Source organism: Papaver somniferum, chromosome 2, assembly GCF_003573695.1.
Source record: "Papaver somniferum cultivar HN1 chromosome 2, ASM357369v1, whole genome shotgun sequence".
Lineage (NCBI taxonomy): Eukaryota > Viridiplantae > Streptophyta > Magnoliopsida > Ranunculales > Papaveraceae > Papaver > Papaver somniferum.
This window is the reverse complement of record NC_039359.1, coordinates 36,737,113-36,763,299: the sequence shown is the minus strand read 5'-3', so window position 1 is coordinate 36,763,299 and position 26,187 is coordinate 36,737,113. Positions and strand designations below refer to the sequence as shown.

The window sequence follows — 26,187 nt, the reverse complement described above, 5'->3', positions numbered from 1 at the left end:
GTGTGAACGCCTTTACCAAACTTGCAAGTAGTCAGAAAACATTGTTTCTCGAGACGGAGGGTGGCGGTGCTGAGCCTATCCGTGGCGATGGGGAACCCGAGAAGGATGAAAGCTCAGATTTCAGTGATGGCGAGAGTAGTTCTCCCGACAGCAGTACTGAATCTTCCTCTAGCCAGTCTGAAAGCGAATCAGTGAGTCTCCCGCATGTTTTTTTTTTTTTTGTTGAAAATATCTAATCCGTGATGTCATAGGGAGAAATCGTTTCTAAATATGGCCCTGAGACGGAGACTGGTGGTGATACAGCTTTGTCTCCAATTGTGGCAGCTGCACCGAGGGACCTTGAAATGGATGTTGATTGAGATGAAAACGTCATTGTGACTCAGACAATGGAGAGTACTCCAGTGGCCGCATGTGCAATTGTCGTTAGGAATCCTTTGTCGGTTGCTGATGTAGACGCGGGCACCACTTTCAACCCTCCATTCATGGTTCCTTATCCAGATCATGTGTTGATCGGGGGATTTAGCGTGTCAGCCAAACATGCGGCACTATACACCAAGATATGGGAAAGCTACAGACATATCTCCAAGACCAAGAAGGTTACTAGTCGATTTTCGTTGGTTAAGCATGTGGAGGAAGCTTTGTCTTTGATTAACGACATGTGCAATGTGACCGGTAATACTGTTTTTGAGGATGTAATCTCGAGCTGGAGGTTCCATCGTGACATGTGTGTAAACTTTGAGTTCAATGTTCCTTGGTTCGTTGAAGGTTTCTCTGAGGTTGAAAAGTTGATGGCCGAAACAGTCGAAGGTCCTTCTGCGGATATGGTGAAGAAGCAGGAAGCGAAAGTCAAAAAATTGTCCAGGAAGCTGAAGTTCAAGAGGACGGCTCTCCAAAGCATGAAAGAGGCTCTTGCTAAGAAGAGCAAGCCATTGTTGAAAAACTTTCCTTGAATGTATTTTTGTCTTCTGAACTTCTTATTTTTAGTTTTTGTTTTTTTGAAAGGCAAATGAAACGCCTAGTTTATGGTTTTAATTTCCTGGATTTTTAGGTTGATAGACAAATGTTACCTTGAGGGTTTTAGATTATTCTTTTGGAATGAATTGTTTTGGAATGGATTGTTTTGGGAATGATGTTGTCTTGGTTACGATTGCAAGTGACGCAAACATCCCAGGGAAACCATGGAACCGTGAGCATTGAGTGTCGGTAGATGACATGGGGTGAAGCATAACATGGCTATCGGTTTTATCATTCCCGTGAAAAATTGAAATAGAAAACCATGTATTTTGTCTAGGTAAGACTTACTCGGTTTTTCAGGTCTCCTGATGAAAAGGGAATCTTTCGGGTGTAAGACCGAGTTTTAAGGGAGGCAACGCCGTGATCAGGGAAAGTCCCCAGTCGTCTCATCTGATAATCGAGTCGTTGATCCCTGGTTAGGTCGTTCTATTTTAACCTCTAGGCAGTCCCCAGTCATCCCTCGCTGTGTCAAGACTGATAATCGGGTCGTCTGGTAACTGAGTCGTCGATCCCTGAGTGGATCGCCTGCTTCTACCGCCTTGATGTCTGGGTCGAAGCATGAGATCGATGGTCGAAAATTGACATTGTAACTGAAAGATCAATCTCCCACTGTGGTCGCCAATTGTTTGAGGGTGAAAACGGTTTCTGCTGATTTTGGTAATTTCGGGTGTGTGGGTGAGAAACAAATTTAAACCCTAAACAATGCACTGCAAGGGAGTACTTTAGATTTGATAGATCAATCTGTACAAATCCGGCCTAAAACAAGAAATGGCCATTCCAGACTTGATTTGGTCACAAAGTGAAGGAGAAGGGTTGGTTTCGGGGAGGGAAGCGAAGAAAGTGTTGAGAACAGAATAATTGATTCTGGAAGAGTAGTTGTTTTCTACGATTTGTATCAAAAAGTGGGAAGCTAACAGATGGAAAGCTAGCAAATGTTTTCTGAGTGTTGTATGCTCCTGACCTGAACTTGTTTTTCGGTGGAAATAGGTAATGCTTATTTATACAAGTCGAAGTGAAACATACTCTGGTCTCATTAATAAATAGAAAACGGGTGAGTAAATGGGAGGAGGTGGTAACCGGTAACGTTAGGATTGATGTTCCATAAAAGAAAGCATTTCACCATTACTCCCTGTATTTACTAACCGCCTCATCCTTATGACACTTTCTTATAACGAGCGTAGTGTACGCCGCACGCTGTAAACCGCCAAACCAATACCCAATGAGCATCCCCCAGTTTGTGACATGTGTTGATGTCTCGAGTGTTTTCGTGGAAAACATGTAGCATGTTGTTGTTGTCTGGCAAGTTGAGCTTGGGAGACTTGCCGGCTCGGTGGTGACCTTAAACGGTCGAGATTTTGCATCTTAAGAGGAAGGTATCCGTTGATTATTCCAACCTTTCGTTTGGTAGCCAGTGGCATGAAAGTATGATCAATATGGCTTTAATATGGCCCAGTTTAGGCGTAGCCAAATGTTAGGGTTTTGGCTTTGTTTAGGCGCGACCAAACTAGGGCCAAAGGTTGCCATGCATTAGCTGGTAACCTTGGACGGCTAAGATCTGCATCTTAGATGAAAAAATGACCGTTGATTGTTGCAGGCCTTCGTTTTGGTAGCCGCATAGGGAAGGCCGGCATGGTATGGCACGACAAGGTGGTTGGCATGCCGTTGGCACATGTGGCATGGCATGCCTTGGCGCGGTTTGGCGTGGCCAAAACTAGGGTTTTGGGCCAAAGGTTAACATGCGCTGTTTGGCGACCTTGGACGGCTAGGATTTGCATCTAGGATGGAAAGGTGGTCGTTGATCGTCGCACGCCTTCGTTTTCGTAGCCGCATGGGGAAGGCCGGCATGGTGTGGCCGTAAAGGTGGTTGGCATGCCTTGGCGCGGTTTGGCGTTGCTAAAACTAGGGTTTTGGGTTAAAGGTTACCATGCGTTGTTTGGCGACCTTGGACGGCTAGGATTTGCATCTAGGATGGAAGAGTGGTCATTGATCGTCGCACGCCTTCGTTTTGGTAGCCGCATGGGGAAGGTCGGCATGGTATGGCCAGCAAGGTGGTTGGCATGCCATTGGCACATGTAACATGGCCAAAACTAGGGTTTTGGGCCAAAGGTTACCATGCGTTGTTTGGCGACATTAGACGGCTAAGATTTGCATCTAGGATGGAAGGGTGGCCGTTGATCGTCGCACGCCTTCGTTTTGGTAGCCGCATGGGGAAGGCCGACATGGTATGGCGCGGCAAGGTGGTTGGCATGCCATTGGCACATTGGCATGACATGCCTTAGCGTGGTTTGGCGTGGCCAAAACTAGGGTTTTGGGACAAAGGTTACCATGCGTTGTTTGGCGACCTTGGACGACTAGGATTTGCATATAGGATGGAAGGGTGGTCGTTGATCGTCGCACGCCTTCGTTTTGGTAGTTGCATAGGGAAGGCCGACATGGTGGGGCCAAGGGTTTGGTACGGACGTCTTGGCATGGTGGGGCCAAGGCAAGGTGCGGTTGGCTTGGCATGGTGGGGCCAAGGGTTTGGCATCCCATTGGCGCATGGTGCGGCTAGCATGGTTGGGGCCAAGGCAAGGTGCGGTTGGCTTGGCATAGTGGGGACAAGGGTTTGGCATTTTATTGGTGCGTGGTAGACGTGGCTGACATGGTTCGTCGTTGGCACAATGGTGCGGCTGGCATGGTTGGCATGCCTTCGTGCGGAGATGTGGCTGACATGGTTTTCCATTGGCACAGTGGTGCGGCTGGCATGGTTGGCATGCCTTGGCGCAGAGATGTGGCTGGCATGGTTTTACATTGGCACAGTGGTGAGGCTGGCATGGTTGGCATGCCTTGGTGCGGAGATGTGGCTGGCATGGTTTTCCATTGGCACAGTGGTGCGGCTGGCATGGTTGGCATGCCTTGGCGTGGAGATGTGGCTGGCATGGTTGGCATGCCTTGGCGTGGAGATGTGGCTGGCATGGTTGGCATGCCTTGGAACGGAGATGTGGCTGGCATGCCTTGGCGCGGTATCATGAGAATTAGGGTTTGGCATAGATGATGTCGGTCAATGTTAAGGGTTCTGCCGTGGAACATGACACATAAAAAAGGGTACCCTGGTAATTCTTACGTAGGTATGCTGATCGATTCAATAAATGTGCTAATGGTCATAGTGACATCATTTCAGTTGTACGGTTTTACTATTTTAACCCTAAGCTAAAAACCACCATCAACACTCATCAAAATGATTAAGTAGTTATGTTGGATTTGAATTCCCAACAATTATCCACATTTTGAAACTTTTTGCAGGCGATCTCTTAATATTAGATTTGCTGATTATCATTTTGATGATACAATCTTCACTTCGTTAGGGGGAGATACTATAAAAGATTTTCTAAGGGAACGACATGAATTGTCATGGTGTGGTTCCACTGATTCTTGTGTCCCACAAACATAATTGTCAAGTGGAAAGGAATTACCAATTTTTTGAATGTGCATTGATATCGCTAAACTGACAAGATCAAACTTACCATCTGCAAGTGTACATATAAGGTAAGAAATCCTCAGTAAGGGTTATACACCATAAATTAAGGTGTAACAACTGCACATGGTGAAAAATGTAACTGAGGTCATGGCTCCATAACTGACGATGGAGATACCACCAGGTTACTTCAATATTCACTTAGAAAAGAAATAGGTGAACAAGGCAACCTAATTTGTAGCATTAATGAAATCATATGAATTGTCTTTGATTATGTCCATAATTAAACTGGAAGACGCTCAAAAGTTAATGGTTTAAGAGAAAAATGAAACCCCAATGAATTATGAGAATGCACATGAGTCATGCGAGCATATTAATGATTATTATTTATGTATATAGTTGCTCAGGAAAATAGGACACGGCGAGATTCAACCATGCTTCTTATTATTTAATGAACAACATATTTGGCCTATGCTTTCAGGTAGAACTTGGTTATTTGAAAAATACACAAGTATTTGGTGTGGTAGTGCTAGACAACCAAGTGTAGAGCATACGGGCATACATATTTATTTTCACAAATCGCATTGAGAAAAATGAAGTATTAAAGTATATATAAAGACTCGCCTTGTTGCGCAAGGTTTCTCACAACACCCTGGAATTGTTTACTCTCTTGTAATGAATATGCCTGGTAGCTTCAGATGGACTTGAAATGCAACATTTTTATGTTTTTGTTACTTATCTCTGTAAAGACTAAGAGATAAGCATATTTATAAAGTGTCTGACAGCATTTTTTTCCTCCCAAATTAAATGACTATAAACCACGGAATGCTTTTGCAATTAGATTGGAGTATTCACTTATAAATGAAAACAATCAGACGGATTTGGTATACCCTTCTAAGTGAATATTTGATTTGTAAGGGATAAACACATAACATATTGTGGCTTGCATACTCACAATTATAACTACATATGTCGATGGTATGGACATGGTATATACTCTTAATGAAGCAAAAGATTTTAAAAGTTGCTGAAAATTCGAATTTAAGATGAAAATATGGAGAAAGCTCGATCGAACACCGAGCTTGTGGTATATTATTCTACCTGTTTGCATATGTCCAAAGTTTTCAGGAAATCTAACAAGGACATGCATCATGCTAGCACTCCTATGATTAGTTCAGGTTCAAATGTAAGTAAATGATAATTTCGTTTAGATGTTGATGTAGTTATGGTTGCATTGATTATTTTCATTTAAAAATAATCAGCGGGAGATATATATGACTGAGTTATTTACTAAGTCACAACCATTATTCACTTTTGAAAATTACATGACTAAAGGAACTGTCTTGAATCTTCTCTGAATGGAATCATAAGGTGGTGTCGACATCATGGGGAGGATCCAAGGATATAATGTCGGTACAATTTACTTCGGAATGTGAAGTTGTGTTGTACTCTTTTTCCTTTTTCCTTCGTTCGAGATTAGTTTCTTCTACAGGGTTTATCACTTGACAAGGTTTTTGACCTGAAGATTGCATTTGAGCAATATCATAATCAAATAAATGAAACTCGATAGTTTGTTAAGTGAAACCACTTCCACAATCAGCACAACCAAGGAAAGATTGCATCGTAACAGTTTTCGGCTCAATATCAATATTGGGTTTGCATCAATCATCTATGAGACATATAAAGAATGCCATGTATGAGTATTCGAAAAAGGCATACTTCTGTACTTATCGCGTTGTACTATTTTCCCTTCGTCAAGGTTTTATCCCACTGGGTTTTCCCATGTCAAGGTTTTAACGAGGAAACATATGCGAGTCCAATACTTTTCAAGAATTCTTAACATTGTACTCTTTTTTCTTAGTTCAGGTTTTGTCCTTATGTGTTTTCTTGCCAGGTTTTAATGAGGCAATTGACTTAGATTCAAAAATCACCTAGGAGAGAAACTAGATGTGCAGAACTGTATTTTAAGCACTACATATGGAGCATTACACATGAAACAATATTACTGGGCCGCACAACATGATTCTTGTAGGGCCTTCAGTCCATATGTGGGGACCATCTATATGTAACCAGGTTACATCCTACCCTATAAATAAAAGGCTTTTACATATATTATACTATATATATATATATATTTTTTATTTTATTTTCTTAAAAAAGAAGGTTATATTAAAAGGAAAAATTTATACAAGATAATTACAAGCCAAGGGAGCAAAAAGAGTCTTAAACATGCAAGACCGTCTCCCACATAAAAAAACTTGACTGATTGCCAAATCCTAGAATACATCCTTATAAGAAAAATTTACCAAAATCCTTGTTGTTCCTTTCATTCCATAAATGCCAAACCACTGCATAGTTGACCTTCCACCAAAACCTCTCTACTATTTCCATTCAAGACATTATTAATCCATGCTTCAAACTGCTGTTGCATGTCTCACACATAACTCACTAATTTTAAAAACCTTAAGGAAATAAGACCAGACTTCAAAAGCATATTGACAAGTAACCAACATATGATCAACATTTTCTTGTTATTTCTTACAAAACCTGCACTTCAATTCCTCCATGCATAAGCATACTAAAAGTGGGGAGGGAGTTGTGATAGTGATCCCATATCATAAAACTTAGATTAGATGGTATATTTTTTCCTCCATACATGCTTAGAAAACTCACCTTCCTTTTCACCTTGCATCTTCATTTCATAACTGTTCTTAATTATACATCTACCTCTGGTTTCGATGTTGTCCTCCTCCTACGTCAGACCATGCACATGCACCAACTCATTAGAAAGCCTATCCCATTCAAGTTGTTTATTACCCGACAGATTCCTTCTAGTATCACAACTAAGCCTGTCATCCATAATCATTTCATATTTAGAAGCTTGCTTTCTCCTACAAGCTTTATATATTGCTGGAAATCTATCTTTCAAAAGACCTATAGAAGTCCAATTATATCCAGCCAAAACCTGATAGCTTTACCATTGTTTAGTTTAAAATCAATGTGCTCACGTAGTATTAATGGTGTTCTTCGACATACTCCTTCCCTTTGGTCCGACATCATCTGCAAGAATCAATACTTCTGCATTATTGTTAAACTTATGTTTCACAACCTTCCTCCATAAAACCTTCTCTTCCTTAGAGTACCTCCAAAACCATTTTGCTTTCAAACCCTTGCTGGTACATCTCAAATCCTTTATACCCACATAAAATTCCTCGTGGGTCTAGTTAACCTGAACTCCACACTTGCAGGCATGTGAATGAGAAACAAAGTAAACAAGAAGGCTGGAAAGACAACTCTTTAGTAAAACTAACCTACATGCTTTGTTCAAAATCTTCTTCTTTCAAATTGCTAATTTAACCTCTATCCTTTATATCACCTCTTCCCAAACAAAAGCACATATGGAAGTAGAACCCAAAGGCAAACCCAAATAATTTATAGGCAATTTCTCCACTCTGCACCCTAACTCAGCTGCCAAAACCTCCACCATACAATCAACACCCACACTAATCATAGAGCTCTCTCAAGGTTAAACTTTAATCCTATCAGCAACTCAAAAGAATTGAGAATAAAAAAGAGTTTTCTGAATTTCTCCGCATTAGCATCCACAAACAAATGAGTATATTGATATCTATTTTTTTTTTGAAGCATGAATTTTATTAGAAAAAGTTTAATTTAGAACTTTTCGTGGGTATGTGGTACCCACAGAGTCCTGAAATAAAATGTGACTGATAAAAGATGGGATTGCCTGGTCCCAAATTTTGGTTGAATAGTTTCCTTCTTGGCTTCCATCTGCTACATGATTTGCTAATCCGTCCGCTGCTTGATTGCCTTCCCTGTAATTGTGTTGTATATCGACTTGCGGGATTTTCCTAAGCCTACTTTTTATTTCTTCAATCATCCCTGTTATGTGCCAAGGTGGCATGGTGGTTGATGTGATGAAACGCAAGAGGTTCTCTGAGTCCGTTTCAAATAGAATTCTAGGAAATTGTCTCTTTGTTGCTTTTCTTGAAGCCAATTGAAATGCCCAGGTTTCTGCAGTTAGGGCAGTAGTAATTCCCAGTGGTTGGTCCATTGCTATTAACGTTCGTGCATCAGAGTCTCTACAGATGAATCCCGCCCCTGCAAATCCCGGGTGGCCTCTGGCTGCTCCATCTGTGTTAATCTTAATCCAGTTGATGTTCGGAGTGGACCAACCTACTGATATTGTTGTTATCCTTCTATCTGTTATTGAGTGGTTGAATGTTGGTGTATCTCCTGATATTATTGGTGGTGAAGCGTGCAGTTCCCCGGAATATTCTTGTTGTAGTTTTTGTGCCCAGGCTAGGATTTCTTCCGAAGTTGTTTGTTTTTGTTGGTAAATTAGATCATTTATGGATAGCCATAGGGTCCAGAATAGAAAACAGGAGTAGGAGATTATAGATATTGATGTTGGTTGTTGCAGGATTTGGGATATGGTTGTTTGTGGAGTTAAGGTGAAGGTCAGGGTGGGGTTGGAGTTTGGTGCATTTGTAAGTTGATTGAATAAGGTGTTCCAAGAAGTAGTTGTCGTTAGACAATGAATTAAAAGGTGGCTTGCTAATTTCGTATCAGTATTGCATCTTGGACATATGTCTGAGTTGGTCAAATGGATTTGATGTAAGAGAGAGAAGGTTGGTAATCCTTCATTGATGGATTTCCACAAGAAAAGCCGAATTTTTAGTGGACATGGTACGATCCACAAGAATTTGGTAGGTGGTAGAGGTGTGTGGGTTGGTTGACCATGGGTTAGATATTTGTATCCCGAAGATGTAGTATACTTTCCAGATTTTGAGTTTGGTCAGATAATTTTATTCGGGTTATTATTTTGTGGAAGGTGGATGTTGATGATTTTTTGAATTATTGGATTGGGAAATGTGTTCAATTTTTCATGATTCCAAGAGTGGGAGATTGGGCCGATGATATCTGCTACCATTTGGATTGGGTTGCATTATGTTGGGTCTAGATTGGGAGAGTGTGGAAATCAATTATCTTCTATCGGAGTTGTTAACCCATTTCCAATACGATGAAAAATTAAGTTTTGCATGGTAGGGATAATTGATTCGAGTTGTCTCCATTGAGGACTGAAAGAAGAGGGTATGGAAACATTTCCTTGTAGAATTGGTTGTTCTTTAAGGTATTTTGCATTGAATAGACTTCCTCATATAGAGTTAGGTTGTTCATGCAAATTCCAGATTCTCTTCATGAGAAGAGCCTTATTATGATCACTGTTTTTTCTTATTCCTAATCCTCATTCGGCTAATGGTTTTGTTGCTTTATCCCATCCTATAGGGTGTAGTTTTTTGATTGTTGAGTCATGTCCCCAGAAAAAATTCCTGGTGATACGATCTATTTGTTTGTGTATATTTTTGGGTAGGTTTTGTGTTTGCATTATGTGATTGGAGGTTGGGGTTAGGGAGGTTTTGATGAGAACGAGTCTTCCGGCTGGAGTTAGGCACTTTGTCATCCATCCTTTTGCTTTTCTGGATAATCTTTGAAGGAGGGGAGTGAAATTTCGATTTGATGCTCTTCCTTGTTTAAACTGGATGCCTAGATAGGTTGGTGGTTTTGATGTGATCGGCATATTAAAGAATTGCTGAAGATCATTTATTTTGATTGGGTCTAAATTAGGGTGATGGATGATTACTGATTTGGTAGTATTAATTACTTTCCCTGCATAGGAGCTATAGGCGTGGATGAGGGTTTTAAGGTGTTGGTTACTCTGATCTGATGCTTTATAGGTAATCAGAAGATCATCTGCATACATCAGATGGATTATGGGAGGTGTTTTTTGTGATATGTTAAGTCCTGGAACTAATTTTTAGTTTTAAAGATTTCCCAGGTTTGTAGATAGGATTTCAGCACATATGATAAAAATATAGGAAGATAGTAGGTCTCCTTGTCTGATACCTCTGCTTGGGGATATATTGATAACTAATGGTCAAACTCTCTATTCTCTATATATTCTCCCTTCAACATGTTATCTAGAAATAAAAAAATAATGTTATGTCGAGCATATTGAACTAAATTAATCATCTTGATGAGAATCAGAAAAAACAGGATTTTTTTTTTCTTCTTGTCTTTCTCACTCTAATCAGAGATCTTCACCCTGACGTGTGCTTCTTTACCTTTGTTTCATGTTTTCAGAATTTCTCCATCAAACCAACAATCTTAGTTGTGTTCATCAGTCATATCTAATTGTTGTGATTATTAGCAGTTATATCATCTACAGATCTTTGCTATCTCATTCTACTCCCACAAACAAAAAATCTTTGCAAAACAATATTGATTCCAACAAAAAGAAGTACAAACCTTACTCAAACACCCTTAAATTAAACAGCAAACAGTTCATAAATTTCTACGTTAAGAGATTCCAATTCTTAATTCAGCATTACACCCATATCTCTCTAGCTAAATCCCAAAACATCAAAGTTTCAAATCGTCAAACTACCAAACCTGAAACTAAACTCCACATTACTATCTCCCAAATCCTAACAACTACTGATTTTTGTAACATACCTGAAAAAACAGAAACCACTTCAAATACTACACCTTTCAAACAAAAAATTCTCCTGAATAACATCACCTTTTCTTTGCAGCACCACCAAAATAGTAAGAAAGTCGCCCGAGTTTACAACCAAAAAGAGAAGAAGAAACTTTACACCATCGGCATCACCAACAAAAAAGCAAGGAGGGATAAAAATTACCAAAGAAGCTGTTTTGTTAAAAACTTGTTGATCGTTTTCAAGCTTTATAAAAAGCCTAAAAAACTACCTTTCCCTGGTAATTCTGAAGAGATTACCACAAATCCTCTTCATCAGTATCCCATCCCTCCTCCCCATACAACTCGATATCGTCGCTGTCAGATAGAGCAGGTGAAGTCCCACTAGAAGACGTTTCTTCATCACCGTCCTCATTGGATTCCCCCTCATCATCCCCAGTTTCTTCATCATCCAAATCAGCAATACGTTTGCTTACCCTTATCTTGCTTGGATCACCTTCACTCATGGTGCGTGCAAAGATCTTGGGATTGGCAAGTTCTTAATCGAATCGGCTCCTCAACTTCCGTTCATGATAAGACTCCATCCTACTCTTATCCTCTGCGGCATCAGATTCAAGGTCACTGGTGTCCACCTCCTCTACAACATATTCAAATCCATCAGTTGACTCGGAATCACTCTCAGTTTCACTTCCATATCTTGGGGCTTTGGATTTCCTCTCATTCCTTTCCTCATCTTTTATATCTTGCCATTCTAAGAACTTGGGTAGCCATGCAGTATAGAAAACATCGATTCATCGTTCTTTTCGGATGCGAGAGCCTCTTCTTCCTCTCTCTGACGTATTTGTTCTTGAATACGGCGATCAATTTCAGACTAAACTTCCTCTTTCAATCTCTGTAATTCACTCAAACTCAAAGAAAGGAGAAGTGATTTGGCTTATGAATATTCAGGTGTCTCTGGTGGTGCAACGAGAAGATTACCATCGGTGTCAGGTAAATTTTGGCCAGGAAAATCAACCATCTTCTCAAATTAGCCTTCCTAACCTAAACCTTTCCTCTTCTATAAAAAACTACTTTGAAAATGATAACCTCTATGCTAATTACCCCCTTAAATACCTATTTGCGTCTATTCAATTCCATTTATGGCGCTTAGTTAACCGTCATGTCTCTTTGTTTACCTCGCCCATTCAAAGCCATGCATACCCCTTTCACTCTAATAACCATCATTACCCTATAAAAACCTATTTTCAACACCTAAGTCTTATTACTGCTTTTACTCCTCCTGGATTTGCCATTAAGGGAGGTTTTGGTGGGTTACCAAACTTTGGAATTTCTCTTTGGGGTCTAATTAAATTTTTATGTTTTATGCAGACTAGAAGAAGGCAACACCAGTTGGGAGGCACCAATGTGGCTTCGGGAATATCAGGCAGATGTGTTACTAGCACTACTACATAACCAAATTACTCCATGAAAACTATACAACAGTCCCTTAACCATCCACCCCATCACAAAATTTCCCTCCATTTTTCTGCCATTATTACTTTTGGCAGTTTGCATCATCACATAAACGTCAGCCCAAAAAATGACAAATCCAATAAATATTCAACAACCTCAACCCAAGCCAAGCATCCCCAATTCAATCTGTCCCAAAAGATCCAACAATGTATTATTGGATCTGTCTATATGTGGTCTTCTCTCGACAATGCTCGCGTGAATACTTCAACTCAAAAAATATCCATAAAGTATGGATACGAAAGTGACATCCCATATGTTTACTCTCTTACCCAAAGCAAACTCTGCAGCACAACTACAACTACTTTACACCAATTATCCCCTGAAATTTCCACAGTCCCTAGTCAACAACTTTCTCATTCCTTTTTTAAGGTTCAAATTCATATATAAACAAATCCCCCTGTCTCTCCTTCCTTCACATTGTCTGTAACCGATATTAAATCAGTACAAAAAGATTCCTTTCTCTACACCTGTATTTTATATTAGTTGCTGGGAATTCTAAACTCTATCAAACCATATTCATATATATCCAATTCTCTTACATAATGGAAAGTCCATATTCTTCAGAGAACACTCAAAAATTGAACCAAGAGATTCAAACCCTTTCTACTCAAATGACATAGAAATTAACCTTACCATCTACACTTGCTAAACCTGTTTTCATTGATAAAAAAAGTTGTTTTAGCTGAAGCTGATGCCAATTGGAAATGGTGTATGGTTGGTTATGTTTGCTGTGAAACTTTGATTCCAACCGCTTCAATCAGATTTTATATTTGTAACAACTGCCTTTAGCTTAAAACCCAACAATAACTACTTTCAATGGTCAGCGCAACAAAGTCCTCATCCGCTACTTATCTGAAGAGGATTTTAATAGAATCAATTCTCAAAAACCTTGGTTTTCCTGTGGTTACCTTGTGGTGTTAAAATTTGTTCCTATTGAAGGCTGGCCTCCAAACCACCAACTTTTTTTCGATGAAGAGATCATGTGGTTCATTTTGAGTAATATACCAAATGAATGTACTGAATTTGAGGACCTTCAGAAACTCACACTCAGTATGGGGGAACTTATTGAAGCTCAAAATCTCTTTGGAAAACACCCCCTTATGAAGAGTGTTAAAGTGTGCATTAGAATTCCAGTTCAGAAAGCCTTACCAACAGGCATTCCTCTCTTCACAAGTGGTAGAATTGAACCTTTCTTGATCGAGTGTAGGCACATTAAAGTTCCAAGGTATTTCTGCACCTCCTGTCGTATCCTAGATTATGAAGATCAAAATTGCCCTGCCTGGAAACTAAAACATTAAAAAATCAAAGAAATTGATGCACGCTGTAGTAGTTATACTCTCCCGGCTGTCTCAAAGTTAATGATTCCTACTACAATCAAGCAAGTAGATTATCCATCTGCAGTCATCAGTGACACCATTATGCAACACTCCGAGGTCATACCAGAAACACAAATTGAATCAACTGCTATCGAAGTGTGCAACAGGGGAAAAGCCAAATCTACTGATCAAAGAATGTAGAATACTATTCAAAAGAGCTTATCAAATACTTTTCAAATGGGTCCCTTCATCAACAGATCCACCTCTCTGAAGATCTTTGATGTTGGACCTGTTCAAAAACATTTAACCCAGTTGGAAAATGGTCTGCCAATTGTTGTAAAGCAAGTTACCACCCAAAATGTCTATGTTGCTGTTTCTATCTCTGGTTCTGAGTCAACCCCTAGTGGACCGATCCGTACAACAAACTCATCAAGAAGATTTAAAACTGCTGCTATCCCAAATATCAGTCCAATGATTACCAGAGGAAATGTTAATTCTGCTGAACAAGATGCTCTAGCAAATATTAAAAGGAAGATTAATCCCAGGGCTGACTTGCGGAAACGAACTAGAGCTAATTCTAATTTGGCCAGTATGGTGGTCACCCCTGAAGAACTGATTTCTACTGAACCTGATTATGCTCAATTGTGTCCCCCAATTACCAAATTGGGAGAACTACCAGCCATTGATCTTTCTACTTGCTCCCTCAATACCCAACCCGTCTTCAACACTTTTGGAAGCTATAATATACCTGCTGATAATTCCCAAAGCAACAATGATGTCCGCAATAATTCCCCTCTCAAAGCTGCTACTTGTAGTCTCAATTCCTCCCAAAGTACTTCTCCAAATGGTGACGATACCAGTGCTCCTCTTGGTGGTGGATCCGACTTTACACCCAGGTAAACCATTCTCAACCATCCCCTTTAATTGATACGGCTCAACATGCCATAAATCATTTCCCCGTTAATAATATCAACATGATTGCTTGGAATCTTCGTGGTTCTGGTAAAAAATCGGCTAATAAAGAGCTTAAATTACTTTGTAAGAATGTCAACCCTGACATTATCTTCCTCTCTGAGACTAAAATGAACAAAGACATGGCAGATAGAAAACTGAGAAATATGGGTTTCCCCTGCACCTTTAATGTTCCCAGTGTGGGTAGAAGTGGTAGTCTTGCTTTTTCTTGGAAGAAAGAAGTCCACCTCAATATCATTTCATCCAGTATGAGGGGAATCTATGTTACCACTGCTGACATTATCCATTCTAAGACCTGTCATATACACTTCATATATGGTGAACCAAACAGTAGTCTAAGACAAGCTTTTTGGGAACAACAATGTCAACAGACTAATGTTCCTTTAGATGAACCAGATTTCTTTATAGGAGATTTTAATGCCCTTTTAGGAACTGAGGATAAAAATGGTGGTCTAGAAGTTGATGACCCTGATTTTGAAAATCTTAGGAACTTTTGTTCTGTTTTCAATTTGCATGATCCTGGTTTTTCTGGACCTAGGTTTACATGGTCCAATATGCAACAAGGTCCTGATTTAATCCTAGAAAGATTAGATAGATGTCTTATCAACCAAACATCTGAAGACCTTTTTCCAAAACTTTGTGTCAAAAATCTTCCTAGGGACTCATCTGACCATTTTCCCATGCATATAGGATTTAATTATGGGGATATCTGCATGCCTAGACCTTTCCATTTTATGGCCATGTGGATAGAGGATCCTACTTGCAGAGACATTATATCAAATTCTTGGTCTGTTAATGTGGTAGGTTCCCCTGCCTACAAACTTAAAGCTAAGATTTTGAGTACCAAGAAAGGTCTAAGAGATTGGAATAAGTCTTCCTTTGGTAATATTCAAACTAATATATCTACCATTAGTAAAGAATTTGGTGATCTCCAAATTTCTAATCCAACTGATACTAGTAATACTTCTAGACTAAAAGCTAGGCTAGAATATCTGTATAATTTGGAGGAGTTATATTGGAAAGACAAATCTAGAGAAGTCTGGCTCTTGGAAGGTGACAGAAACTCACCATATTTCCACAGAGTAACTCTCTTTAGAAGAAAAATAAATGCCATCAGCTGGATAAAAAACTCTTCAAATATTATTCTAACTGATAGAGATAGTATTGGAAATTCTTTCATAGATTATTTTAAAGGCCTTTATTCCTCTCACCCTCAGCAATTTCAAGATGAAATTCTTGCTGACCTCCCTGTTAAGTTCTTAGAAGAAGACAATATCTCTTTAAATATGCCTCTTACCCCAGAGGAAATTAAGAATGCTATCTTCCAAATGGGTGGGAAGAAGGCCCCTGGTCCTGATGGGTTCACTGGCCAATTTTACCAAAAACATTGGAATATTGTGGGAGATGTTGTTGTTGATATGACTCAAACCTGTTTTAGAACTAGTAACATTGCCAAGGTTTTTAATCATACCATTGTAGCTCTCATTCCCAAAGTCCCTCTTGCTGAATTGGTAACTCAGTATAGGCCCATTGGCCTCTGTAATTTCATTTACAATTTTTTTCTAAAACCTTGGCCAACAGACTGAAACCTTTTATGAACAATATTATTTCTCAAAACCAGAGTGCTTTTATCTCCAAGAGGAGCATTTCTGACAATATTTTTCTAGCTAATGAGGTCATTCATGCAGTCAATCATAATGATAAAGTTGAGGGCATAACTGCCATTAAACTTGATATGTCTAAGGCCTATGATAAGCTAGAATGGGGTTTCTTGGAAAAAGTTTTAACTAAAATGGGTCTTTCTAACCACTGGATTAAACTGATAAACCAGTGTGTTTCTACTGTGTCCTACTCTGTCCTTCTTAATGGTAATCCTCCTGGTTTCTTTCAACCTGAGAGAGGGATAATGCAGGGAGACCCTCTTTCTCCCTATCTTTATATCATCTGTTCTGAGGCCCTCTCTTCCTACATTGATAGCCTCCATAAGAAAGGGGTATTAGAAGACATAAAAGTGTGTAAAGATGCTCCTGAAATGACTCATCTTTTGTTTGCTGATGACTCTCTTTTATTTTCCAAAGCTATTTTAAAAAATTTCAAATCATAAAATATTATCTTCAAAAATATTGCTTAACGTCTGGGCAAGAAATAAATTTTGAAAAATCTGGTATTTTGTTTAGCAGAAAGATCCCTGAACATAGGAAAGCTATTTTGGCTAATATCTTAGATATTCAAAGCAGAGATTTGGGAGAAAAATATCTTGGCACTCCCACTGTGTTCCAAGTTTCCAAAATTCAGACCCGTATGGGGTATTCTCTAATCTATTGATTGATACCAGGATTTCTATCTGGCTTCATAAGCTTTTATCTCAAGTTGCTAGAACTACTCTAGTGAAGCACATTGGCCAAGATATTCCTATTTTTCAAATGAGAGCTTTTCTTATTCCAACATACCTTTGTAAACAAATGGACTCTCATCTCTGCAAGTTCTGGTGGGGGGAAACCTTAGATCCTAAGGATAGAAAGCTGCACCTCCTTGGGTGGGATATTTTATGCTCCCCAAAGATGAAGGAGGTCTAGGTTTCAGAAAGGCTGAATTAAACAACCTAGCAATGCTTTCTAGGAATGCCTGAAGAATCTTAGAGAATCCTGATTGTTTAATGGCCACTGTTCTTAAAGCTAAATATTTTCCTAAAACTGACTTTTTGAATGCTAAATGCACTGCCAACTGCTCTTGGACTTGGAAGTGTCTGCATGATATCAACGAGCTTATAAAACCCTTTATTTCCTGGATTGTTGGGGATGGTCAATTTATTGACCCATGGTGTGATAAATGGATCCCTTCTTTGGGTTATGCCATACCCAACCCTCTTGTCCCTCCTGATCCTAGTATCAAAGTTGCTTATTTTATTGACTCCCAAACTAGAAGTTGGTATGTGTCTAGACTTAACACCCATTTTGATAATGCTTTTGTCCAGAAGATTATCTCTATTCCCTTAAGCCAGCTTTGCACTCCTGACAGAGGGCCTGGGATCTTTCAAAGAATGACAAATTTTCTTCTAAATCTGCCTATTTGGGGCTCAGAGGCCTTAGGCATTCCCCTTCTAAAAACCTTTGGAGGTGTATTTGGAAAGTTAGAGTACCCTATAGAATACAGGTCTTTCTTTGGAGAGAAGCTAGAAATGTTTTGCCCTCTAGAACTGTCATTCACACTAGAATGCCTATGCATAGTGTGGATTGTCCTAGATGTTCTGATCCTCAAGAAACTATCATGCATGCTTTGGTCACTTGCCCCTTTGCTAGTAAGGTCTGGTTTATTTCTGATTTCAATATCAACACTCAATTTTTTCAGAACAAATCTTTTATTGACTAGCTTCTTTTCTGGTTAATTGACACTCAGTCTAAACTGTCTGAGGATGATTAATGTCTCTTTGTGGCTATCCTATGGTCCCTCTGGACCAGTAAAAATAACCTTATTTTCCAAGTAATTAAGGAGAACTTCAATGTTGTCTTAGCTAGAGCTAGAGCTATGCTTCTCACTAGGAAGTCTAGGAATCCTAGTCTGACTATCCCCACTACCTTGCCTGTCAGTATTTGTGATAAATGGATCCCCCCTCTTTTGGTTGGATTAAATGTAATACTGACGGTGCCTTTGATATTGTCTCTGGAGCAAATGGTGCAGGGTATGTGATGTGAGACTTCACAAAAAAAGCAACCTTTTATGCTTCCATAGTCTTTAATGTTCACTCTGCTGAAGAAGCTGAAGCAAGATCAATTTGGGTAGTCCTAAAGAAAGCTGTGGAACAACATCTATCTCACATGATCATAGAAAGTGATGCGAAAGCTCTAATCGACCAATTTTCAGCAGGAAATTTCGATGGAGATACAAGGACGGATGCTATCTTTAAAGACATTCTATTTTTCTCTACTAAGTTATCTGCTTGTATTTTTAGTTTCCAACCTAGAGTTTGTAATTTTGCAGCTTATGAGCTTGCTCCGTGGGCTAAACAAAACAATTCTACCATGTACTGGTCTAAACCCGCTGTTTGGATTCTTCCAACACTTGAGGAGGACCATTAACCTTGTTGAAGGCCTTTGCTTATAAAAAAAAAAAAAAAATCGGTGGCAAAATGTCCCCGCAAATATCCACTAAAATTCAGACGTAGGAGTTGCCCTTGGGTGCCAAAATCCAATTGAGCTCTGCCGACAAAACCTTGGGGGAAAACTAGATAACGAGTTGAACCCAAAGAGATTTCAGCATTGTCCCACCCAACAGAATCCACTAATGTCTTCCTCTCTGGTTCTCCTTCGAGCTTTACCCGCCATTGTCGTCCGTTCCAAGCAACTCCCATCTTTAGCTTTACCTTTCTACCGTCACTTTCTCTCTATTCCCACCAGAAGAAGACTATCTACACTTTGTGTTGCTACTTCTTCATCAGAAACCCTAATTTCTGATACAAAACCTGTCCTAAGCCCTAGCAATGATTCACTAGAATGGGTTAATAGAACCAATCTATGTGGGAATTTGTCAGTTGATGATATTGGCAAACGAGTCCGTCTCTGTGGATGGGTTGCACTTCATAGGATTCACGGTGGTGTGACATTTATTAATCTTAGAGATCATACTGGAATTGTTCAAGTTACAACTCTTCCCAACGAGTTTCCTGAAACTCATTCTATTGTTAATAAGCTTGCACTTGAATATGTTGTTGCTGTGGAAGGTATTGTTAGATCTAGACCAGGTGAATCTGTTAATAACAAGATGAAGACGGGCATTTTAGAGGTATTGAAGTGTTTCTGTACATTAATCTGTTTCACTGTACTTAATATCGCCATAGGTTTCTTAGAGTGTTTGATTTTCTATGATTATAGGTAACGGCAGAGAATGTTAGAATATTGAATTCTGTGAAATGCAAATTACCTTTCTTGGTTACAATGGGGGATGATGTGAAAAAAGAAAAAGCAAAGGATAGCTCAGAGGAGATTCGTTTAAGGTATCTGGTTTAATGTTGTCTCACTTGATTTTTTCTTTTTCCATATCTAAGAGATTGGTACTCCCCAATCCTGGCAACTATATCATATTACAATAGAAGTTCAAATTGGACTGTATGGGACTTATATTTTGTGACCTGATTCACACAGATGATAAATATTAGGATTATATTTTTGCGAACCAAGTGGCATGTGAAAACAATCTGTAATATGACTGTTTTAGTTAATGTTCGTGTTCTTTCATCTTGTTTCTAACTTGCAACTTTTCACCATATTTACAAAAGTTAATACAATTATTACACCTCTCACATCTCTAAATAGGATGGCCAGCTTGTTGGCTCATGATAAGCTCAATATTTGTGTATGGTTGGTGTTGCACTAGGTATGCTAACATATGCCTGAAAGAACTAAAATTTAAGCGATCTGACCTTGAGTTCGGAAGTATTGCTAAACAGCAAAGCTAATAAAGTTTGTGAAAGTCTTTGCATTAAGTTTTCAATTGTAAGATATTGTTAAAAGACCCCAATTTACATGCTCTAGTTGCTAAACAGTTGCCGTGATGCAAGATTTTTGTGCAATTTTGTAATGCAATGAATGATTCACGGGGTGCAAATTTTTGTAATGTATCCGCTACAGCTGATCAAGGGTTCTCATTCGTAGTGCATTATTGGCTTGATAGATAATTGTTGCATGATCGTTTGGTTCTTGTTTTGAAAATTCATGTTAATGATGCTAGATATCGATGCTTGGATTTGCGCCGGCAACAAATGACCTCCAACCTACTGTTGCGACATAAAGTGCTCAAGGTCATCCGACGTTACCTGGAGGATGAACATTCATTTGTGGAGGTATCAAAAGATTAACTTTCAGTTAATGTTTATATTTAGTAAGTGCATCAGTATTTATTGAGATCACCGTTGGAAACTGCTTAAATTGTATCTTCTAGATGGCAATTGTTTTTCTCTTACTTTCGACAACTCCCCCTTCACCATCTTAATTTCTCCCCTATTTTTTCTTGTTCATGTTCTCATCATCCTGACTATCTCATGGTTGTAAGGTAGATCGAGACTCCAATACTCTCCAGATCCACTCCTGAAGGTGCCCGGGACTATCTCGTGCCTTCACGAGTTCAGGTATGTGGTTAATCATTTGCCATTTCTGTTTTTGTTGAAACTCTTGAAAAGGTACATTATCAAATTGGTCTACCTGATTGTTTACTGTTTCAATTAATAGAAAACATGTTTACATCTATTAGCACCTTAGAAGTTTTCATTACAACATACCGATGTATGTATATTTCTTCAGTAAGTTTACGTGGCTATCACAAAGCCGCTGAGTTTGTTTTGGTACTCCCTTAACTCTGTATTGACTCAGGTATTGGTAGAACTTTCTGCCGACTATTTGTAATCAGGATATAAACAGTGGATCCCTTTGGTAGACAACAAACCGACCAGTTTAGTTTTCGGATATTGCTAGTATTTCGTGATTCATGACTGCCGCCCTGATTTAGTTCAGTATTTTTTATGAAGCCAGGAACATTCTACGCTTTACCTCAAAGCCCACAGTTGTTCAAGCAAATGCTGATGGTCTCCGGATTTGACAAATATTATCAAATAGCCAGGTATTGTGCTATCACTACTTGTTTGAGCTGAGCATGATCTATTTTTGCAACAATTTTTCAAATAGCTACACATGTTAAGGTTATTTCATGAGGAACTCTGGGATCAATTTCACTGGCTAGACATGATGGTCTTTTAGTTCTATACAATTAAGATTACGAAATATTAGGTCTTATAATCAAATACATGCTACAGGTTCACCATCATTTGTTCTCTTTGCAGATGTTTCCGAGATGAAGACTTAAGGGCCGATAGGCAACCAGAGTTCACACAACTAGATATGGAATTAGCTTTCATGCCGTTGGAAGATATGCTGAAACTTAATGAAGATTTGATAAGACATGTTAGTAATTTTGTTCATTTTGGATGCTTATAACTATGATCAGTGTAACTAGTCTAATGTATTATATTCGTGCAGGTTTTCAAAGTAGTGAAAGATATCCAACTGCCAAACCCTTTCCCAAGGCTTACATATTCAGAAGCAATGAATCGATACGGATCAGACAGGCCAGACACTCGTTTTGATCTTGAGTTGAAAGATGTAAGTTCATCATTGATAGTTCATGAATTCAAGCTTCAAGATTGGAGACAAAAATACTCGATTTTTTTTATTTTTGCTTACAGTTGACTATTAGGAAGAAATAAGCCATGATCATCTCCATGTGCACCCTAGAGGGCAATTCGTCCATATGCCTGCTCAGATTTGATTTGTTTTGCAAATGTATACTTCTTCCAGCTGGTTAGATTCCAAAAGCTATCTCTGGTTTGGCATGCTTCCTGATAGGTGGAAGTGGTAAACGTTTGCTGGCTTAGTGTCACAGACAAAATAATCAGTGCTTAACTAAGTTACTAATGTTTCAATGAAACGAAGAAACACCCCTTCATATGAGAAATTATGAAAGATATCCTTTAAGCTTTGGGACATAATTTCTGCTTTTAGTCACTTATTGTGGAATGCCTTTCCATGAAAGCAGGTATCCAGTGTTTTCTCGCAAACCAGTTTCAAGGTCTTTTCAGATTGCTTAGCAAGTGGTGGAATTATTAAAGCATTATGTGTGCCATCAGGTTCAAAGAAGTACTCAAACACTGCTCTTAAGAAGGGTGACTTGTACCGTCAAGCAATGAAATCTGGATCTCTGGGTTTACCTTTCCTCAAGGTCTTGGACAATGGTAAAATATTGACTTCTATATTCATCCTCTGTTAAATATAGTATATTATCTTTCCGTGGCTGATGAGTAAGCATTTCTATTTCAGGGGAGATTGAAGGAATTGCTGCTTTGGCGTCAAGTCTGGACCCCAGTAGTAAAGAGCAGTTGCTGAAACAAGTTTCTGCAAGTTCAGGTGATCTCATCTTGTTTGCGTTGGGTGACCACACATCGGTTAATAAAACTCTGGATCGCCTTCGAGTTTTCATAGCGCATGAGCTCGAATTAGTTGACACGGTAAGTCTGCCCTTGAGCTTGCACAGTTGGCGCGTTTTTATTCTCTCTCTCTCTCTCTCTCTCTCTCTCTCTCTCTCTCTAACGCACGCACACATGTAAGTAAGTCATTAATTTTCTGATGCAGTCGGTGCATTCAATATTATGGGTGACTGATTTTCCGATGTTCGAGTGGAATAGTTCGGAGGAGATTTTTGAGGTGTGTTTCAAAATTCTAGTTATTTTCAATATTTTTCAATGTCAATATATTGTTCAGTGTTCAATTCAGCTGTAGTTCATGTCCCTCTTCGGTCTTGCGTTATACGAATGTTGTAAAACATCGAATAGATACTTTCCAAATTTTATTTTTGTTTCGATTTAGTGATCTGATATTTTTTTTTGAAATAAGTAAAGATTCACTAGGTTTAATCGTTCATTATTACGGATTAAAAGCCAAATATTCTTCTTTGGAAATGTGAATGGAACTGTTAACATCCGAAGATTAGCTAGCTCTGTCATTATCTAGTGAAGGGTTTGTCAATCAAAATACATCTGATGTGGCTGTGGAAGATCACTTGGGAGAGGTTGGAAGCCTTCTTGATACCTGAAGATGGCTACCCTATGTCTGCTATGGCCTGTTTTTGTCCAAATTAAGGTTCCGAGGGCCTCAAACTGAGTCAACCACCCTCCTCACTTGAGAAGTATAAGGATAAAATACAGGAAATGATATATTATGTTTTTTTTTTCAACTCAAGGCAGGTTAATTATTCTAAACATGTTTCTTCTCTGTGACTTTTTTCTATACTTTCGGTTAATTAAACAGAGTTGTTTGCAGGCATTACATCATCCTTTCACCGCACCAAATCCGGATGACATGGAAGACCTTTCCTCGGCTCGTGCTCTGGCTTATGATATGGTTTATAATGGTGTTGAGGTATGCCAACTGTTGTTCTCCTCTTGAGTTTGTTGAATGTAATTCCAATGGTTCAGCTCCGACCTTAGATATGCCTTCAAAAGTTGTTAACGAGAGACGCCACTTGTTGTTATGGTGTTATCAGATTGGGGGAGGGAGTCTTAGGATTTTTAAGCGCGAGGTCCAAGAAAAGGTTCTGGAAATTGTTGGCATAACACCCGAGCAGGTGAATCCCTTCTGCATTTTTTCTCCTGTGGCGTTAGCATTTTTCCTTGCTCATGTTTGCCAATGTGGGAGCAGTTTTCTGTTTTTATATTTGGAATTGATTTACGAGATTTGATCAATTAAGAAAAAGTATCATGCATAGAAAAGGTTTCATGCATAGAAAAATTATCATGTATTAAGGTGTTACTTTTTGTTTCATACTTAATGCTCTTATTATGATCTGTATGTTTGCTTTCTGACTGAAACACCATACGTAAAGGTTGCAAAAGTCACTTCTCCATTAAGATGCTGGGTATTGTTCGGGAAAAATTGTGTAATTGACAGCCATCTTATTAGCCTGATGATGAACATGATGGAAGTTGATGAAAGACAGTTAAATTTGTTTGTGGTGGTGAGTTGGAAAATCGAGTAACAGGGGTTGGTTTGGCCAACAAGAAATTCTGTTGGCCCTTTTTTAGGCATGTCTGGACTGCATGTGGGATTCTTTATACTTGATCCGCAATCATTTTTGGTTCACTCAATGTTTTGAATCAAGTCTTGGGGAAAAGATTAGGTTTTTTATGATATTTCTACTTAAAAATTGGAAAGGAGTAAAAAGTTGAGAGACCCTAGTCAAACTTTTTGAAATTCCGTCATTGTTTCTTTTCTTGCTGCTACATGCGTATTCCCTTTTGGAAATTTATTTAAGTATTGTCATTAGTTGGTGAGACTTTATGTTTTACCTTTGATGCAAAAAACTGAAATTTTATTGAAGCTGAAAGCTTTTGGTGTCAAAGTATAAATGGATTTCGTTTAAGATCAATGGGTCCTATAGTCAAAAGATTTTATCACTTTAATGCATAACACAATTGGGGTTTTTTGAGTTTTTTCCTAATTTTGTTGGAGATGAATTTCGCAGGCAGAAGAACAGTTTGGATATCTTCTCGAGGCTTTGGATATGGGGGCTCCTCCACATGGTATGGAAAAGCTGAACGTTACTCCTGTACACTATATTGACTAAATGATTGAAAACACGAATACACATCACAAGAGGAAAAATGTAGGTGTCATAATTTACAATGTTGCAGTGGCCATTTCGTCTAAGGCATGGCCATTTCATGTATTAGTTGTAAGCTATGAAACCAATTGTTATCAAAGCCTGGTGTCCTGGAATTTGATGCGTTTGTACATTATTTAGTTGTTGTGTATATTGCTATATCATTTTCAAGCCAACTAGATTTTCTTCATGAGCTTGTTGCTGAGGTGGCAGATACATGGTAGAACGTTCTATGCTTTGGATACTGATAAATGCCTCTGATGCTTTGATCCAGGGGGAATTGCTTTTGGGCTGGACAGATTGGTGATGCTGATGGCAGGTGCTAGTTCCATCAGAGATGTGATAGCTTTCCCGAAAACCACTACTGCACAATGTGCGTTGACTAGAACTCCCTCAGAGGTAGATCCACAACAATTGAAGGATCTCTCATATTCTTGTAGTAAATAGATTTTTCTTAAGACTAGTTTCTCACCCGTGCATCGGGTAACCAATAAGATGATACTCTTTTCACAAATTTAATATCTTAGTGTGCAAAAAGTTAATAAAAAAAAAAGACTGGAAAAGGCTAAAATGCCGAGCAAATCCTGGAAATCCCGATCTTGTGGTGATGGCTTCCTTGAATTTTGTACATATATAGCCTCCAACCTTTGTTAACATCATGAACCTGTCGACATCCCGATCGATCACGTAAAACCCAAAATAGAATTGTTTACTCTAATGAATCTCTTAAATTTTTCTTATTGTTATCCACGGTTTTGAAAAACATTACCCTTTGAAAACCCAAAATAGAATTATACATATATAGCAGAGGAGGTTGAACATTACCCTTTGAAAAACGATGTAATGGTTTTCTCCACGGGTGACAGGCCAGAGCATCTTCTAAAATATAGGCATGTGTTATATGGAGGTCCAAGATCGATCTGCTCAAAAAATATTCTTAAGTTTTGCTTTTAAATTTTTTAAATTTTTCTTACTGTTGTCCACGGTTTTGACAATACATGAGCATCTTTGAGCAGAGGAGGATGAACATCACCCTATGAAAAATGATGCGCAAGTTTTCTCTAAAGGCCAGACCATTGCTCTAAAATCTGGGCATGTTTTATATGTAGGTTCAAGATCGATCTGCTCAAAAAATAAAAAGACACACCATTCATGATTTCCTAAAGAGGAAAAAAAAATGAATGTCTTAATAAAACCTCAAC

At 38.8% G+C, this 26,187-nt stretch overlaps 2 protein-coding genes across 2 annotated transcripts; both read left to right on the top strand.

Annotated features, from left to right (window-relative positions):
• The first annotated feature begins 14,787 nt into the window (after positions 1-14,787).
• LOC113350847 lies at positions 14,788-18,205 on the top strand. Its single transcript, XM_026594956.1, has 5 exons — positions 14,788-15,349; positions 15,476-16,296; positions 16,407-16,778; positions 17,804-18,088; positions 18,182-18,205. Exons 1-5 carry the CDS (start codon positions 14,788-14,790, stop codon positions 18,203-18,205), a joined length of 2,064 nt encoding a protein of 687 aa, XP_026450741.1.
• An 821-nt stretch (positions 18,206-19,026) lies between these two features.
• On the top strand, positions 19,027-25,576 carry LOC113347379 (aspartate--tRNA ligase, chloroplastic/mitochondrial-like). The gene is made up of 14 exons (XM_026591027.1): positions 19,027-19,564; positions 19,654-19,775; positions 20,510-20,621; positions 20,835-20,906; positions 21,303-21,394; positions 21,615-21,735; positions 21,811-21,933; positions 22,367-22,562; positions 22,648-22,835; positions 22,960-23,031; positions 23,647-23,745; positions 23,870-23,950; positions 24,848-24,905; positions 25,260-25,576. The coding sequence occupies exons 1-14, from the start codon at positions 19,067-19,069 to the stop codon at positions 25,430-25,432; spliced, it is 2,007 nt and encodes a 668-aa protein (XP_026446812.1). The 5' UTR covers positions 19,027-19,066; the 3' UTR covers positions 25,433-25,576.
• Positions 25,577-26,187: the final 611 nt, after the last annotated feature.

Bases quoted from the DNA above. Each gene is read 5' to 3' on its own strand.
- LOC113347379 (XM_026591027.1), top strand. From the start codon at position 19,067: ATGTCTTCCTCTCTGGTTCTCCTTCGAGCTTTACCCGCCATTGTCGTC. The intron at 20,622-20,834 runs GTATCAAAAGAT...GTTGTAAGGTAG, and splicing joins ATGAACATTCATTTGTGGAG to ATCGAGACTCCAATACTCTC. The intron at 23,746-23,869 runs GTATGCCAACTG...TGGTGTTATCAG, and splicing joins TGGTTTATAATGGTGTTGAG to ATTGGGGGAGGGAGTCTTAG.
- LOC113350847 (XM_026594956.1), top strand. From the start codon at position 14,788: ATGATTGCTTGGAATCTTCGTGGTTCTGGTAAAAAATCGGCTAATAAA. The intron at 15,350-15,475 runs GTCCTGATTTAA...CCATGCATATAG, and splicing joins ATGGTCCAATATGCAACAAG to GATTTAATTATGGGGATATC. The intron at 16,779-17,803 runs GTATTAGAAGAC...CACTCCTGACAG, and splicing joins ATAGCCTCCATAAGAAAGGG to AGGGCCTGGGATCTTTCAAA.